The sequence below is a fragment of the Branchiostoma floridae genome, chromosome 13 (assembly GCF_000003815.2).
Source record: "Branchiostoma floridae strain S238N-H82 chromosome 13, Bfl_VNyyK, whole genome shotgun sequence".
NCBI lineage: Eukaryota > Metazoa > Chordata > Leptocardii > Amphioxiformes > Branchiostomatidae > Branchiostoma > Branchiostoma floridae.
This window is the reverse complement of record NC_049991.1, coordinates 11,531,217-11,547,792: the sequence shown is the minus strand read 5'-3', so window position 1 is coordinate 11,547,792 and position 16,576 is coordinate 11,531,217. Positions and strand designations below refer to the sequence as shown.

Genomic DNA, 16,576 nt, shown 5'->3' with positions numbered 1-16,576 from the left:
CGAGGACGCATGTAGGTATGACAGTTCATCACCACTGTTTATTGCAACGTTACATGTAAGACGTGCTGACGGGAAAGTGCATATTGCAAGAATGGCACAAAAAAGACAACTTGAAAGCAGTTTCTTGATTGGCCTACATACTAGTCCCGCGCATGTTGTGAATCAAATCACCAGAAGATCGGAATGGTTGTTTTGGAGAAAGAAAGGAAAGGGTGAAGAAGGGAAGAGAAAGAAGGACTGAAGGAAATCTTGTAGGAATGAAGTATATAGAACACATAAAGGAGAGACAAGAAGAAAGTAAAACCTGCAGTAACTATGAATACACATTAAGGTTGGCCTCAAATTTCTTTATCCTCTTACAGCTCAACTTTCCTCTATTGCAACTTGTGGCCACATATTAAGCAGATATCGGAATTCTCTCCACATCATCTAATCTGATCCAGGTCCATGTTTTACATGTCACAAACATTATCTTCACTATTGAATTCAATGATATGTCGTCGTTTGGCACAAGATAAAAAGAGGTATACATAAGAGCCAAAAAATGTTTCCGATAGACACATACTACATCATACTGGACAGATGTAAGATAACAACAGGCTTAGTTCACTGTCGACTACGTGAACGTTTGGGTGGGCATCATCCGGGTACTCTTGACACAACGTCATCTCCCACACATCCAATATGGCGACTGAATCATGTTCCCCAAATATGTCCCGTATCACCACATTCAGTTCCTGAGCCAACCAATCGCTGGCTTGTACGCTTATGAACAGTTTATCGTGTCTTCGGGTGTTACTAGTCCTGATGATGACTTTTGTGGAGGGAGCGCGGTGAACTAACCGCTTGATGGCGTGACTGATAGCATAGAGACGAGAACGGAAGGCTACCAGAGGTTCAGCTACAAAATGTGCCCACAGTCCGAGAATCACGACCACATCAGGACCACCGGTCAACTTATCAAGCTCATCAGCAACAAAGTGGATATTTTCAAAACTGATGTTGACCTTCTTCTGTATGGGCTCTCCGTGAAAACGGAAGTGCAGGCGGACGTTGCTGGCGTTGTCGGTGGAGGCGAAAGGACCGACGAACTCTTGCGACTCGGTGATCTCTTCTGACTGAGCGGCGATTCGGTCCACCAGTCGGAAGTACCATTGTCGCATGGTCGAGTCCCCTTGCATGAAGATGGTCTTGTTTCTGAGACACTGCAGAACGTCTGCCGTGCGGTGGAAGTGCCTGGCCCGGCAGGACGTGGAGTACCAGAGACCGTTGTACCAGTACCCTTCTGACTCCGCCTGTGCAAGATGTGGACCACACCGCGGCAGAACCTCTTGTTGTATTCCTATGGAAGCAAAATTGATAGAATCCGTTAGCAAAATTCGCTGGCCAAAGTATATTGATTTTCTTTGACTTTTTTTCAGGATACCAAAGATGTTGATTTGTTTTGTTTTGTTTTGTTTTGTTTTGTTTTGTTTTGTTTTGTTTTGTTTTGTTTTGTTTTGTTTTGTTTTGTTTTGTTTTGTTTTGTTTAAGAGATAGATGATTCCAATTTCGCCAACATAGGTTTGTCTCTCACCTCTGTCCACAACCCGGATAGGTGTACTTCGTCTCATGTCTCTCTTCAGAAGTAACCTGTGAAAATATGAAAACATGAGAGTAGAATGAGAGGGCTATCAATGTCAAGGAGACGCGACATCGTAAGCATTTCATGAAAACTAGAATATAGAAGGAGACGTGTGGCAGAAACGTTTCCTTCTAACTGAGACCGTAAGCAAAAAAATCAAAGAAGACACTGCACTTTCTTGAGACCCATGCACTATTGTCTAGGCCTGAACTTTCTCACATAAAAGTTTTGCTTCTGATCATGCCCTGAGTCTTGGAAGCAGAATCTTTTTAGATGTCTACCTCACCTGGAAAATAGTTTCTTTTCGTCTCTAGTTACCAGAGATTCCACTAATCGTTTGGTCCTGTTGTAGTCGAACTTGCAGACGTGTATAGTATCACAGGAGTGGTGTTTGGGCCGTTCACAATACCACGTGGCGTTTACTGACTTCTTGGAAAAGTCGCAGATCATTTTTCTCGGGAGACTTGTGTTCCTCTGCCCCGTGCACGGTGTCCATTCCCCTGGGTGACTTTGGTCGTGAAAATGGCAGAAGAATACTCTCCTGTTTGGTACGGTATCTCTGATTTGCTTGATCACTTCTATCGCCTCGCTAGGGTGGACTAGTTGGGTGTGGACCTGCACTACTCCCGCCCAGGCCAGTGCGAACAGTACGGTGTAGGTGCCATCACCATGGTCGGTGATCTTGCCGGCAGTGCTGGCGTTCACAGAGTCTTTGGAGACCAACTTAGCCCGGAAGAAGTCGCCTCCGTAACGCTTACGCCGACCTCTTCTATCCAGCGCCACTATTTTCATTCTCAATATGTCTCCTTTTGCATATATGCCTTTGAAATTGGGAAATATCAACTTAGTCTGTGAAGCACTAGTGACAAGGTCATAGTCAATGAGACCGTTCCATCGCCGCCATGGCGCCGTCAGGTGACGTAACTCCGGTAGCTGTTGCTGATTGGTGGAGACCAGGAAGTAACGATCGGCTCTGATGAGGAGACTCCAGGCCACCATCTTGCTGATGTTGACATTCTGAAACAACATGAGAAAATTAGGTTTTTTCAATATAGCAACAACCGGATGTAACAAGCTCCTTGGATGTAATAACCCTTTTCACAACTGAGCGTTCTGTGCAATTACATTTAGTAATTAGGGTGATGATACCGTGGAAATTTCAAGTATATCTTTTCACAATGACGCCGGTTTCAACGCCACCTACAAGATGATTTACATGGATATGTGAAAGATATATATATTTATACAGTCGTAGTTCGGAAGATTTCTGGAATGTCGGAAGGGGAAGGAAAATATAAAGAATTCTTTTTTATTCATTCAAACGCAATACTACGGTTTCCATGGTATAACTATGGAAGATTCTCTGCAACAACTACACCACCCGGTATCTCTTCACGATTCATGTTTCATAGAATTTTTTTTCACCAACCCAGACAGAATATCTCGTGTACCAGCCCACGTGCACTGTCTAGCATCTGTGTCAATTTATATCTACTTACAACCCTGCCAGGTGATACGTGGATACCCGGCATATCTCACGCATGTCCCTCTTATCTCGGTCTAGAACGACTTCCCCTACCTGGGCCCCAAGCAGCACTACACACCGCGACCCGCACTACACACCGGGCGGATGTGAATAATCCAATTTAGATTTCAACATTGCCCCGTACAGCATGATTATTTCAAGGCCACTGGAGGCCTTTGAGCGAGGGGAGTAATTGGTTATGTCTGCGATATAAAACATCCCAGCCAGCGCCCGGACACGCACGCAACATCGCCATCACACTCAGACACAGGACGACACACAAAGCCTGTATTACACACGGCTATTACATAGAGGCTACAAACCAGGTAGATATAAATCGCTGTCGCGAGAGCCGTCGCGCTGACCAGGACTAGGATCAGGTGCCGCTTCCTCATGGCCTTCCACAGCGCCACCATCGTCATCTCTCCCGTCAGCTCAGCTCCGCCGTGCCGTGGGCAGATACACGGGAGGGATTCTCGGGGTCATTTTTGTTACGGCAGGGTTCAGCTAGTAACATAAACGCAAGGCAGTCAGGGCGATGCTGAGAGTGAAGTTCAAGGTTCAGCCCAAACAGGCAGGCTTAGGGAGCCGATCTTGCCGGCGGATATGGGGTGGGTGCCCGGTATACGGGTCAAGTGTTAGCGGACATACAGAGATATGCGGCGCACGATCCTCGGGAGACTCATTATAGACAGGACGTGTGGAAGCCGAGACATGATAGGAATAAACCCTGATTGTGTGCGGGATTAATTCATTGGGATCCTCCATTGTAGCGTGTCTAGTTTGCCGCTTAAATAGAGAAGTGTGGAATGAAAACACCGAAGCAAGGAATCGGATAAGCGAAGCAAGGGGAACCTCCTAACGCGAGGAAAACATCATTGAGCGTGGTCTCCTTTCTTATCACTTAAGGTGGACTCTCACTGCACTTGGGGCACTGGTGCGGCACTGCGGGGTTCGTAGATGATTCAACGGATTTCAGAGATAAAGAACGAATTTTCTTCCGTTTTGTGTATGTTGTTGTGTTCTAACTCGTATTACGCAATATCTTAATTATTAAAAATCGCGAAAATAACAAAACAGTGCCACAGTTAACGAACCCCGCAGTGCCGCACCGGTTCCCCAAGTACCAAGGCCGTACGGTTCAGACAAATCAAATCATGTTTTCCAGATGTGCGCATAAATACGATTCACACAAGAGGTTGTCACTAGTTTCAACCGGATAACGAAATCATAATCATTCATATTTGATACACATATCAACACAACGCCAAGCATGTAATGTCTGTAATATTATCATTTCTGGGCGATCCCTACAGCTAAAGTGACAGTTGTTTAATGAGCCAGAGAACCAAAGGACTAGTGTTAGCAGTCATTTAATTACCACGGTAGAAAAATCAGCCGGAACCATCCAGGATCGTAACCGGGAGGGTCTCAATGTAGCCACATTCTTGTTAACGTTGTCAGTGGGGCAAGTACTTCCTGTTGGTGGAGAATTTGGAATTATCCTATCCTCCACAGCCAGCTATGTAGTATAACACCCGTCATTTCCACGCTCGTACCCAGCGCCGTGAAGAAGCCATAGGTTTGAGATCGTGGGCTTATTCACAATCCACCTCAAGCTGAATTGAATAAACTCTATGGAATTCACAGCTGTCGTTTTGTTTTGTTTTGTGTTTGTCTCAATGCCTTAGAAAATCGTAAGTTGTGAGCGCTCGCCACTACGTGCGTTTCTACAGCCTGAGTATTTTTACAGTTACCGGGTCCAAAACTGGTCGCAAGTTTACTATTTAGGGAGTAAAATGTTGCCACAATAGTGGCACGTTATAACAAAGGGAGCTTTAGAATGTACCTGATTTGGTGGCGCTGTAAGGGCGTTAAGATTATCCCCGTCTACATTGCCGAGAGGGAGTTATGTCACGGAAGGGAGTTTTGCACGGCGGCGAGTTTGGCCTTCTCCACGGAAAAATGGCGACTCTTGTCCGACAAGTTCTGGCAGCGTCTATGGTTTTCTATTCCGGTCAAAATTCAACTACTGCGTACTTCAGCCAACTACGGCGTACTTACGCTTACTACGACGTAGCTCACATAAGCGGGTCCGATACGGCTTAAACCTGAAGTACGCCGTAGTTGCCAGCAGTGCGGCCTGACTGAACTACGTCGTATGTGGTTTTCTATCCCGGTCAAAACTCAAGCATTTACAGTAATCCGAACTACGTATTTTCAGCCAAACTGCGACATAGTTGGACTACGACGTCTTACCCCACCAATTTGTATATCACCTTGACACATAACGTTATTGTATTCTCTCCCTGAATAAGCTACACTGAGAACAAGATAAAGACCAAAAAAGTCCTAGCTCAACCGTTTCCATAGCCTTCTTGTCGAAGGCAATAACCGAAAACATACGCTTCTTGGCGGGGGTAAACATGTAAAATGAATTACCCAGATTTTATATGTTAGTTACAAAAAGCAAGCGCAGATCCACGCAATTCTTCTGAATTCTTGTGTGTTTTACATACGACTATGCAAAGAAAACTAAATTTACATACCCTTTTGCGTGGACTTGTTCAAGAATCAAACCACACAATCCATATAGAAGTCTGGATTGAAATGAGAAAGGGGGTTATAGAACCTCCTTGAAATGAGATACATTCACACTGGAGCCTAAGGGTGGATCCTAACACAATGTACCAACTCGTCCAACTCGTCCAGCCACAAAAGTAGCCTTAGTCCCCGCTCCTATGTCCTGTTAAGAGGGACATCACAAAAGGCACTCCTTCCAAGATAGCTACCCCCTACAAGACACAAAAGATATGGATTCTACATGTAATTATCTCGTCCCTGCCATATAATTAGTGCGTCCTAGGATCATTAAAAATCTGCTTGAAGAATACATGTATAACTTTATCTTATAAATCCCAGGATGGAGTTCTTAACATTTACTGCATGTCTACAATGTTGTCATTTAATAGACATTGAAGTTACACCTGTGGCTGTTCCGACAGGTTTGAAGCCTGGCTGTCACTAAAAAACATTAAAATCTCTCAACCTAACATCTGCTTGGGGACTGCATTCTATACTGATAACATCGACTATCATAATTCCACCACCACTGACCTGTAAATGCTGTCTAACTGGTGGTCTGTAGATGCTATCTAACCTTTCACCTGTCCTTCACTAACTGACTTGAGGCAAAAACCTAAAAAATAGACACTGGTCAGAACGAGGAAAATGGTGATGATGTGAGTACAGATCCGTGTCTATACTGCAAATATTATAGATTCTCTGAGATATATAGGCTTACACTTTTCCTATACAACGAGGTATCAAAGTAATATAGAAAGCATCTAGGAGGCCCAGTATCAGTCCTCCCCACCCCTACCAAATATCAATGGATATACATACCACAAATAACATACAGACATGCAAAAACACAAATGGCATCGAAAACATAACCTTCTTTGCGAATGTAATGAACCTTTCGACGCATGAGACAAACATTTGATCAAAGCAAGAAGCTTTATTCGAAAGTTCACATACAGACTACACAGAGCCTGGAGCTGGCGCCACCTAGCGACTTGAATACGCTACACAGTATCGCAGCGCCCGGCCCGCCATTCGATGTCGTCCAACCCGATGTCACTGTAGGCATAGCAACCGATGTAGTCTTGGAAGTGGAGCTGTGGAAAAAGCAATAAAATAGTGATAAGAAGGAAGGTCAGAAAATACTACATTTGTGATTTATTCTGATCCGGTTGTACTTGATTTTAATACAGAGAAGTAGAGGGTTCTCCAAAGCAATGTACCTTTTATTTTTATTTTCCACCGTCCAATGTTTACAGAACTACAAAAATAATTGATATCAAAACACTCTTGGCTTTCCGTTTTAATGAATTAGGACTCGAACAACTTTAACGTTTCTGTGATCACAGTGGCGATTCCAAGCAACCGTTATCCCTCCCTCCTATCTCGACTCCTAAAAATATATATGATATAATATAATAAAGCCGTCGCTAAAATTTTTCCAGTTGCAAAACTATCTGTTACAAACTACAGGTGTGGAATGCCAGCCTCACACCCAGGTTAAAGACACATATGATATAGGTAAATTATTGCATTGGCGTTCAGCCTTGAAAAAGTGATATCACATCGCTGACCCTGAAGTCAGTGGCGGGGTTGATGAACACATCCGCCCGTTTCCACAGGTCTCCCTGCTCTCCTATCAGCTCATACTCCAGCTGGTCATGCCCGTGCCTGTCCACGGTGCGCATGCGCAGGAAGCCCGTGTCCCGCCCGTACATGTGGTACCAGAAGGTGACGCAGTAACCAGAAGTGGATGCAGGTATTTCCGGGCTGATCAAGGTGCCCAGGTCACTCCGGTCCTGACTGGAGGCCTCGACGTAAACGTAATGACCTACAGGTAGGTTAGAGAGGCAACCATAATTGAAATTCATAGATTTCTATATTTTTTTTAGATACTAGTAACTCATGTAGTGTTCTGTTCTGTATGTATTGTATGTTCAAGTTGCCAAACACTGTATCCTCTACAGTTGTCGTGCAATAAAGTTCTTCTTCTTCATATTTACTATGACCACGATATAGTACTGAGAGTAAAATGATCATCCTATGCAGAGGTTTCAAACATTACACAATGACAAAATGATGTCCCCGATAGGAATAAGTTGCAATCATAATAAGCAAACTAGACAGCGAAGAAATCGTTCATTTAGTCCATTCCTTTGACCCCCTAATCTCCAATGAGAACATGCCTACCCGAGGAGCCGGTGGTGTGGTCCCTGTCCGGCCCCGTAGTTGCAGAAGGCGTGTGTCCAGTATTCCGGACCCAGTCTAATTGGTCAGTCGCCAGTTGCTGGAAACCACAGAAGTCAGCATCAAAGTCGCAGTGGTGGATAGAATCTAAGTCAGGAAACATAGGAGTACATTGTACCTTATCATCAGGAAAACTGGGAATGTAGGTGCAATGTATCCATTTGATAAACACTTGGCGATATCTGTAGTTACCCTTAGTCTGATGGGCAATGTTACTCATATACACAAATAATGTAGCACTTGTTATTATTACTAATCGATAAATTTCACTTCTCTGCAAACTCTTTGTAGAATGTTTCAAAAGTTATCTTACCACAAGTTCCCGCCACCATCTCGATGTCATCAATGCCGATATCACCATGGTAACCGTGCCCACGCATCGCCTCAAACATCACCTGAAAGTGAGAAAACAGCAACATTTGGGTCAACTTAAGTTTATCGTAAGGCAGGCGAATTAGTTATTTCCTTTGTAATTGTCTGTTAGCTTGGATATTTCTACCTTCGCCAAAAAAAGTTGCGTTTTCTGTGTGCATGTGTGTTTGTCTGTCTGTCTGTCTGTCTGTCTGTCTGTCTGTCTGTTTGTCTGTGAACAGCATAACGCAAGAAGCCTTGGATGCTGATGACATTTGTTAAATGGGTAGGGTCAGGAAGACGAAGGTATACTTCGATAATGACTTTCTAAGGTTCTTCGGTTTTGATACCTCGTGTCGTGTTCTGGACATGCTGTGGTCGGGATGTTTCAGTGGCATATAGCTCTCAGTGGGACCAAGGACGTTATATATATAACGTTATATATATAACGTCCTTGGTGGGACAGAGAGTAAGTGCTTCTTTGTTTCTGAATTTAGAAATGATCAAGCGGCGTACTTGGAAGTCTGCCTGGGCGTCGATGTCCACTCTTGCCTCCAGCCAGAAGTCTCCCTGTTCACCTATCTTCCACCAGATCCGGTTCTTGCCTCCGCTCCGCGCGTCTATGTAGAGAAGGTCCAGCGAGCCTGTTTCCGCGCCGAACATGTGGTAGTAGAACTTCAAGCAGTGAGGCCCTCTAGCGGTAGAAACTGGAGACAGCAGCCCGGCGAAGTCGCCGTTTTGGCGTGGAGAGGAGGCCTCAATGAAAGCGAAGTGACCTGTCAAACACAAGATTGGTCTCATCTGTTTGTGGTCGATATCAAGACAAGCTATGTTATAGAAATACACTATACGTTTAAAGTTCATTGTTCATTATAGAAACAACGCATTGTACAAAATATAACGTTATAATTCGTACAATACGATGTTTCTATCATGGTAAAATATGGCATAGCGACAAGCATTTTCGACGTCACCAACCAGACTACCTTAAGATTGAAATCCACGATGTTTCAGAAAACAAGAGAAGGGTGTTACCATGTGCCTTTTCTCCGGTAGAATGATCGTGGTCCGGCCCGGTGTTACCGCTGGGCGTGGCCTCTCCCAGCTCGTTCAGGACCCAGTCAAAGTCGTCTGCAGTGTCCTGGGTGTAACCGCACCAGCCGGACTCGAAGGCACAAGAAACTACGGGCGGGACGAAACGTTTGGTGGGACGGTATCAATACGTTTAGTTGAGAGCTCAAATATCCATCATTGTTATTAATTTTCATACTTCCAAGCGCCAGTGGCAAGATTTTCCTATTTGCATTTTGAGACCGCGATAGAACCTGTTATGCCGAGGTTATCCGCAAATATCTCTCGTACAGATAACGTTATATGATTTTAATGAAAGTCGTTAATTGCTTGTTGAGGACAATGAAAGAAGAAAACTGATCTATGTTACTCTACATTGGAACAGACGTCTGTTCATATTTTGAGACGGTACTTACTTGTCCTGTCCGAGTCCGCTCTACTGGCCTGCACGAAATTTGCTGACATGTCCACCCCGGTCCCAGTTGGTACGCCGGTCACAGTGCGACCTTCAATCGGGGAGAAGAAAAACGTACAGTCAATTAGAGCAATTACATTGTATGTCTCTTTGCGCAGTCTTTCCCGTCTATGCTGCACGCTTTCCCAATGACAAAGTCAAACTTGTGGACTAGCTATCAGAAAATCAATATCTCATACGAGTACCTCCATGAATATTAACAGTTTTAGTGAATTTCGTATGTCATAGCCCAAGTCTAAAGCCATCTGGGTTTCACAAATTGAGGTCATTGACAGATCAACTGTCTACGTCCATGAAGGGGTGTCGGGCTGTAGATTCTGCAGTACATGAAAATACTGATAGGGTGCTAAAAATCTCAATGTCCCGTCGGGACCTCAAAAAAGTATAACATCTATTATCATAATACCGGTACGTTTACGACGATTTCTCTAGCCATACTGATTTGACAAATTGTCAACGCATCATTTTCTCCAGTTACATGTTGCTGTTATAGGTTACCCTTGCCACTTCTTCTGTGTAACTTTTCTGCCACTCTTGTCCTGCTAAAAGCGTAATATTGTAATTGTAACACGCCGCGGAATTACACGGCGAACGGGCGCGTGGTTGGGAGGGGGTACAAAATACCGGTAGGAAGAAACACGGCACAATTAACTGCCGCTATGTACATTTATACACCCTCTGATGTTCCTTCCTTTTCTGTCAGTAAATGCATAAAACATAAACCTGCATGAGCATACAAAATGTCATGAGAAAACGGACGTATACTGTCAAGAATTTTCATTTAACTTCTGTCCGTCACAACCGCTATGACGTAACACTTCACTGCTAGCGTAGATATAAAAATGGCGGGAAAATGGCTGCGTACGTTCAATTTTGCCCATTCAGTCGTAGATCCGGGCTATTATGCAACGGTTCTTCACACTTTTACATGAGTTGTAGGTCACCAACAGAAATTCAAGATTGTTGTTGAATCATGTTCGTCTTGTGCCGTGAGCATGTGTAATTATGATCTATATAAATTTGGCAATGAATGTGACAGTGTGTTCGTCCCACGACGAGCTGCCTACCCCGAAATTTAAAAAAAAAGTATACTGAAAACTTTTGGCCTTGTTGTCTTCGAATGCATTGTTATCGATGCTTTGTAAATGGTGTATTGGACACCTAGATGTCTGAAGTGTGCACAGCTCAGAAATAACTATTGTTGCATGTGTAGATCTCTTTAAGTTCCAGTATTTTTAATCTACCGGTATAAGTCTTACTACCGGTATTATGCCAATGCATGTTACACACGTAACAGAATTCGAATGTGTGAAAACCCATCAAAAGTTGTTGATGCATAAACAGCAAAAACAATACTCCCGCCTGAGGCGAACCTTCTTCGAATTCCTGGAGGTAAACAGTGAGCTGAGTGAGCCTAAAGGAAAACAAAAAGCCGCATCCGTATGTTAAACGTGTTGATCTAGAAAAAAGCCTACCGCATCCGTATAACGTGTTGATTTAGAAAAAAAAGCCTACCGCATCCGTATAACGTGTTGATCTTGAGCGCATCCAGGTCGCTCATCTGGTCCCTCTGCCCGATCTGCACGTTGGGCACCTTGGGCACGATGGTGTCCTGCCCGTTCGAGGTGAAGGCGGTGCGGCTGTAGTGCATGACGGACCCGAAGTCGTACGGCAGGTCCAGGGTGCTGACGACGGGCTCGGACTCCTTGTTGAAGTTATTTTCTTTCCCTGGGGACAAGAATATAACTCAAGATTACAAATAAGTTGGAAGCTCTTCTTTATCTTCTTCTATATACTATATGCGTCTTTTCCGTACCCACAGCATGGAATTGAAAATTAACTCTTAACAAAAGTCTAGCCTGTCTCAGTGAAACAATGTTACATCATCAATTCAGATTTCTACAACTCAAGTCAGATTTGTAGTAATTTAGTGGACGACAAGAGAAAAAATGTTGAGGTACGCATAACCTCACAGCAAAGAATGGTGACGAACCCCATAATACAGTCTCCCACAACCTGTACGCGCCCATTATACGTGTTCCCAATCTGACAGGAGACCATATCTTATAACTACAGTATCTACTCAGTGCTCTTTACCGTCCCTAATGTTGCCCCAGACGATAGTGACGTAGCTGTCCCTGTCCGGGCGCGCCTGCTCGTGTTTGAAGCCGACGGCGTGCATGAGCTCGTGCACCACGGACCCGTACCGCCTGATGCAGCTGTCCGTCAGGGCCAGCTTCTGACCGCCGTCCTTCATGTTACCGAATTTGGAGTTACACCTACATTGGGAGAGGGAGGTGATGAGTGCTCGTGTGTGTGTGTCTGTGTGTGTGTGTGTGTGTGTGTGTGTGTGTGTGTGTGCGTGCGTGCGTGTGTGTGTGTGTGTGTGCGTGCGTGTGTGTGTGTGTGTGCGTGTGCGTGTGTGCGTGTGTGTGTGCGTGTGTGTGTGTGTGTTTGTGTGTGTTTGTGTCTGTGTACGTGTGTGTGTGTGTGTGAGTATGTGTGTGTGTGTGCGTGTGTGTATGTATGTATGCCTCTGTATGCGTGTCTGTGTGTGTGTTTGTGTGTGTGTGTGTCTGTGTGTGTCTGTCTGTGTGTATGTGTCTGTCTGTCTGTCTGTCTATGTGTGTGTGTGTGTCTGTCTGTCTGTCTGTGTGTGTGTGTGTGTGTGTGTGTGTGTCTGTCTGTCTGTGTGTGTGTGTGTCTGTGTCTGTGAGGTGTTCCTGGTGTGTCTGACATCTTGATATATCTGAAGTAAGAATTCATATCAATCCTTATCACCCAAAAGCTAAGACGCTTCACCAGTACTATTTGTCCAGACTTCGTGATTCCTGTATATAGAATACCAGCATATTTATGGGACCACTCGCACCTGCGCCTCACTAATGACCCAACCAGTGCGTCATCGCAATGGTACAAAGTCCGCACTCAAGTCAGTAGAGGAACATGTATCAACGTTATCAACGCTACCTTGGCATTTGAGTCCTATAAAAGACAGACGGTAATTATATAACGTATGGTCATGAACCAAGTTAGACACTCCAAAGGCTATCGTCACATTTCTAAACCGGGGCCCAGTATGTGGAAACGAAAAATAGAAATCTATACGTAAAAATATACACAAATAACGCCCACGAGTATAAATATTCTCTTTACGTCTTGTGCAGTTTGGTGTCTTTTATATCATATCTTTTCGTTTCCAGAAGCTGCCCGGTCGGTTCCAGGTGTGACAGCGATCTCGCCCCCCCGTGATCTCGCCCCCCCGGGGGCGAAATCACTAGCGATCTCGCCCCCCCCGGGGCGAAATCGCTAGCGATCTCGCCCTCCCCGGCTAGTGATCTCGCCCCCCTACCTCGCCCCCCTTTAGCGATTTCGCCCCCCCCAAAAAAAAAACGGGTTTACATGACATTTTAGAAGCTGATTGGTATAAATCACAAAATGCAGTTTCAGAATGATATAAGTACACGAGTTTGATACATATCTCCATTCATAGTATCAATATTAACGTAATTACATGGTAATAAGATAGTTGAACTTGTTTCAGATAAGGAGGGTTGGGTCCCTTGTATTCCCATTATTGCATATACCTGAGTCTTGACATAAGATGTATTTCATTGTATTCACCTATCCTCAAACAACCTATATATCTCCAATATGAAGTCTCTACCATGAAGTGACCACAAAAGAACTATGTAATGTCTTTATTAATTATGCAAATATTAGGTACTAATTAGAATAACGCACATTTTGGTATATGCACCTGGCCAAGGGATATCTTCACCTCCAACATGACTGTTTTTTCTAGTATTTAGGAACTGATGCATTTACCCGTGTTTCTTAAGACTGGTACTTTACCAGTGTTTGTGTAGCATTTAGCAACAGCTATATCAACTTGCGCGTAGATAGTGTTTATAATGAGAAACTATTATTTACGTGTGTTTTTGTTAGTGCTTTGGAAATGTTTCCAGCACAAGAAAGAAAACACTGTGACAAATTGAAAACATATAGCTGACGTATTCCGTACCATAGACGGTGTTGATTTATACGTTCGCAGTAGCACTGTTTTTATGCCACCTCAGCTGCAAAAATTGTCTTCTTCATTTCAATGTCATGTTTGCACCGAACAATATAGTATCGACTTTCGAGGTATGACAGGCATCTTACGGTACGGTAATAAGGTGCCATAAGGTACCAGGTAACACACCATACACGTTACTCCCCAGGTGCAGTATAGTACCAGGTAGCGCACCTGTAATATGTAGTAACCAGCTGCTCTTGGGGGGGGGGGGGGCGAAAACGCTAAAGGGGGGCGAAAACGCTAGTGATCTCGCCCCACGGGGGGGCGAAATCCCCGGGGGGGCGAAATCGCTGTCACACCGGTTTGGAAATGTGACGTAGGCCGAATTGAGCTACACTTGCACCACAAATCGTCCTACCCGCTGTCGCTCTTCTCCAGACTGACGAAGGCGTCCAGCTGGGTGGTGACCGGGAAGAAGTCCACACAAGTCTTGTGGGCGTACTCATGGAAGGCACGCTGGAGGGCGACCACGTCCTCATCGGCTGGAAGAGAGCAGATATCATATAGGAGTTACTCAACGGCGAAGTTGGTTAATGGGCGGTTTCATAACCCGTGGTCTGGTCGTCAGAAAGTTTTACAACCAGCCCTGTCTTTGCCTGGGTACCATTCTGTCGAGTTTACTAGGGCTCCCATAATAATTGCCCTTTCAAGAAATCACTCGATGAGCGGGAAGTAGGGGAGCAGCGAAAAACTAAAAAGGATTGGACTCAGGCTAGCCCTGTCGGATAAGATTTCCTCAGATAATATCCTTGCAGAAATATTTGACGGGTAAGCACTATGATGTTTGTTTGATTGTTTGTTTGTTTTTTTACGAGCGTAGCAGAAAGAGCAACTACTATTTGATATACTGTCGACGACGGTGTAAAATGTACTTACTGAATCCTTCAGTTATGTTGTACGGGATTTTCACCAGACCGTCTGGTCCCTTCGGCCACATGCGCCCTGTACACTGAATGGCGTTGCGGACCTGCAAATTTCATGAAATACAAAAATCGCAATTACATTCGCCTTTGTAAAGTATGAGGCTGCGACAATGTTTTCCGACCGTTGCAAAATATTGTGTTAGAGAAATTCGTTCCCTGTATGTATAACATTTTTAACATTTCAGTTTACCTTGACCTGACATATCTTCCCCGGTAAAGGTTTTACTTATTACCTGGTCAGCAGAGTCCAAGATATCTCCTTCAAACAAGTCCAGACCTGCAGCTGAAAAGGTACATTTGAAAATTTTTGAAATCTTGGATCTTTAGAAATTGTTTATTTCAAAGGCAAAGGAGCAAATAGGATCCAAACACGCCATGGACTACTGAAGTGCTAAGTAACTAAGTACAATATTGTGTTCTCTCTACAAGTTAATATCCATACATCGATGAATACAGCACATGATACAGAATCTTTTGATCCTTTAAAATTCTCTATCCGATGCGTACCCTCATTCTCCGCCAGAATCACATCAAACGCCGTCAGATCCTCCCAGGATATGTCTGTAACAGAACAATCGTACGCGTGGTCAGGTATAAAATCTGGCAAACATACGAAAGCCGTTTAACAAGATGTGCCAAGAACAATCGTGGATTTGTGGTGTATTTTATAGTGAAAATATGTTGTTGCTCGGGTTGTTGCAGCAAACTCTAAGACATTCTTACCGTTGTTTCCATCACGGCCAAACGGCGTTCCTCTGACCTGTAAAGACACGTAGTGACGTTAGTTTATCTGTGTGTAGAGTTGTAATTATAGCAAAAGTAAATACCATCTATTCTAGGCCGGTATCTCGGAGTTTCCGAACTTGTCAGAACAGGTCGGGGTCCCTTCCGTGCCACTTAACTTTTCTGTTTATTCTTCTCGTGTCTCCATTGACCAACCTTGATACAGATTACACGTAGTACGAACTCCAACTCAGAAATACTTACGCGTTGTTAAGTGTGTTAAAACTTTCGCAAAAAATCAAGAAAGTCGGTCCCAATACCTGTCACCACCTTTGTATTCTCTCCCTGTCCTTTCGTGACGTGTTTCTGCTTCTATGTCCCACTATGGTTGTTTACAACTTGGCATAACTTTTTTTGCCATACGGTCCAATAAATTAGGATTTACACTTACACTAACACATGCAGAAAATAATTACAACAACGCGAAACGTATGTGATTCATTATGTTTTGAAATAATTGCAGTGTAATAAATGAATGAAAAAGACCTTATGTGCACATTTTGCCACGCCGGGCTAAGCACAGTTCACTACAAAAATGTTGACGACTGATAAATGCAAAATACGCTAGGTAAGATTGAATAAATTCTTTCCTCGCTTTTTAGTTATAACAATTATTTCATAAATAGAAGGATGTACGTACCTGGTGAAGAAGACCAAGTAGGCATGCACACACGACAAGCTTCAGTACAGCCATCCTCTCCAGCGCGCCTTTGCAAAATGGAGTTCTAAAAACAGTCGAGTCCGGAGGTAGGGAAGTACGTCACTACTGTACGTATATTCCTTGCGCAAATACATGTTCCTGTAATTAGTATGATAAGGTAATGTACTCACTGCTACCCTATGTGAAACGATATATGTGTCAAGAATGTATATGTCCAGGACAATCCAGATGGTTGTTATGTGAATGTACAGTTCT

The 16,576-nt window shown here is 44.0% G+C and overlaps 2 protein-coding genes across 3 annotated transcripts; both read right to left on the bottom strand.

Annotated features, from left to right (window-relative positions):
• Positions 1-20: 20 nt before the first annotated feature.
• On the bottom strand, positions 21-4,691 carry LOC118428961 (NXPE family member 3-like). 2 transcript variants are annotated; one of them, XM_035839286.1, is made up of 5 exons: positions 4,531-4,691; positions 3,473-3,656; positions 1,911-2,641; positions 1,577-1,632; positions 21-1,342 (listed from the first exon to the last, which is right to left on the bottom strand). In XM_035839286.1, the coding sequence occupies exons 2-5, from the start codon at positions 3,569-3,571 to the stop codon at positions 570-572; spliced, it is 1,659 nt and encodes a 552-aa protein (XP_035695179.1). In that variant the 5' UTR covers positions 3,572-3,656; positions 4,531-4,691; the 3' UTR covers positions 21-569. The 2 variants fall into 2 exon arrangements, with proteins under 2 accessions (XP_035695179.1, XP_035695178.1); XM_035839285.1 differs by lacking the exon at positions 4,531-4,691 and having other exon boundaries at positions 3,473-3,902.
• Positions 4,692-6,654: 1,963 nt separating this feature from the next.
• LOC118428956 (MAM and LDL-receptor class A domain-containing protein 1-like) lies at positions 6,655-16,549 on the bottom strand. The gene is made up of 15 exons (XM_035839278.1): positions 16,301-16,549; positions 15,601-15,637; positions 15,385-15,438; positions 15,111-15,160; positions 14,831-14,921; positions 14,313-14,436; positions 11,974-12,155; positions 11,392-11,604; positions 9,818-9,907; positions 9,366-9,512; positions 8,847-9,106; positions 8,293-8,374; positions 7,923-8,066; positions 7,307-7,563; positions 6,655-6,829 (listed from the first exon to the last, which is right to left on the bottom strand). Exons 1-15 carry the CDS (start codon positions 16,352-16,354, stop codon positions 6,737-6,739), a joined length of 1,878 nt encoding a protein of 625 aa, XP_035695171.1. The 5' UTR covers positions 16,355-16,549; the 3' UTR covers positions 6,655-6,736.
• Positions 16,550-16,576: the final 27 nt, after the last annotated feature.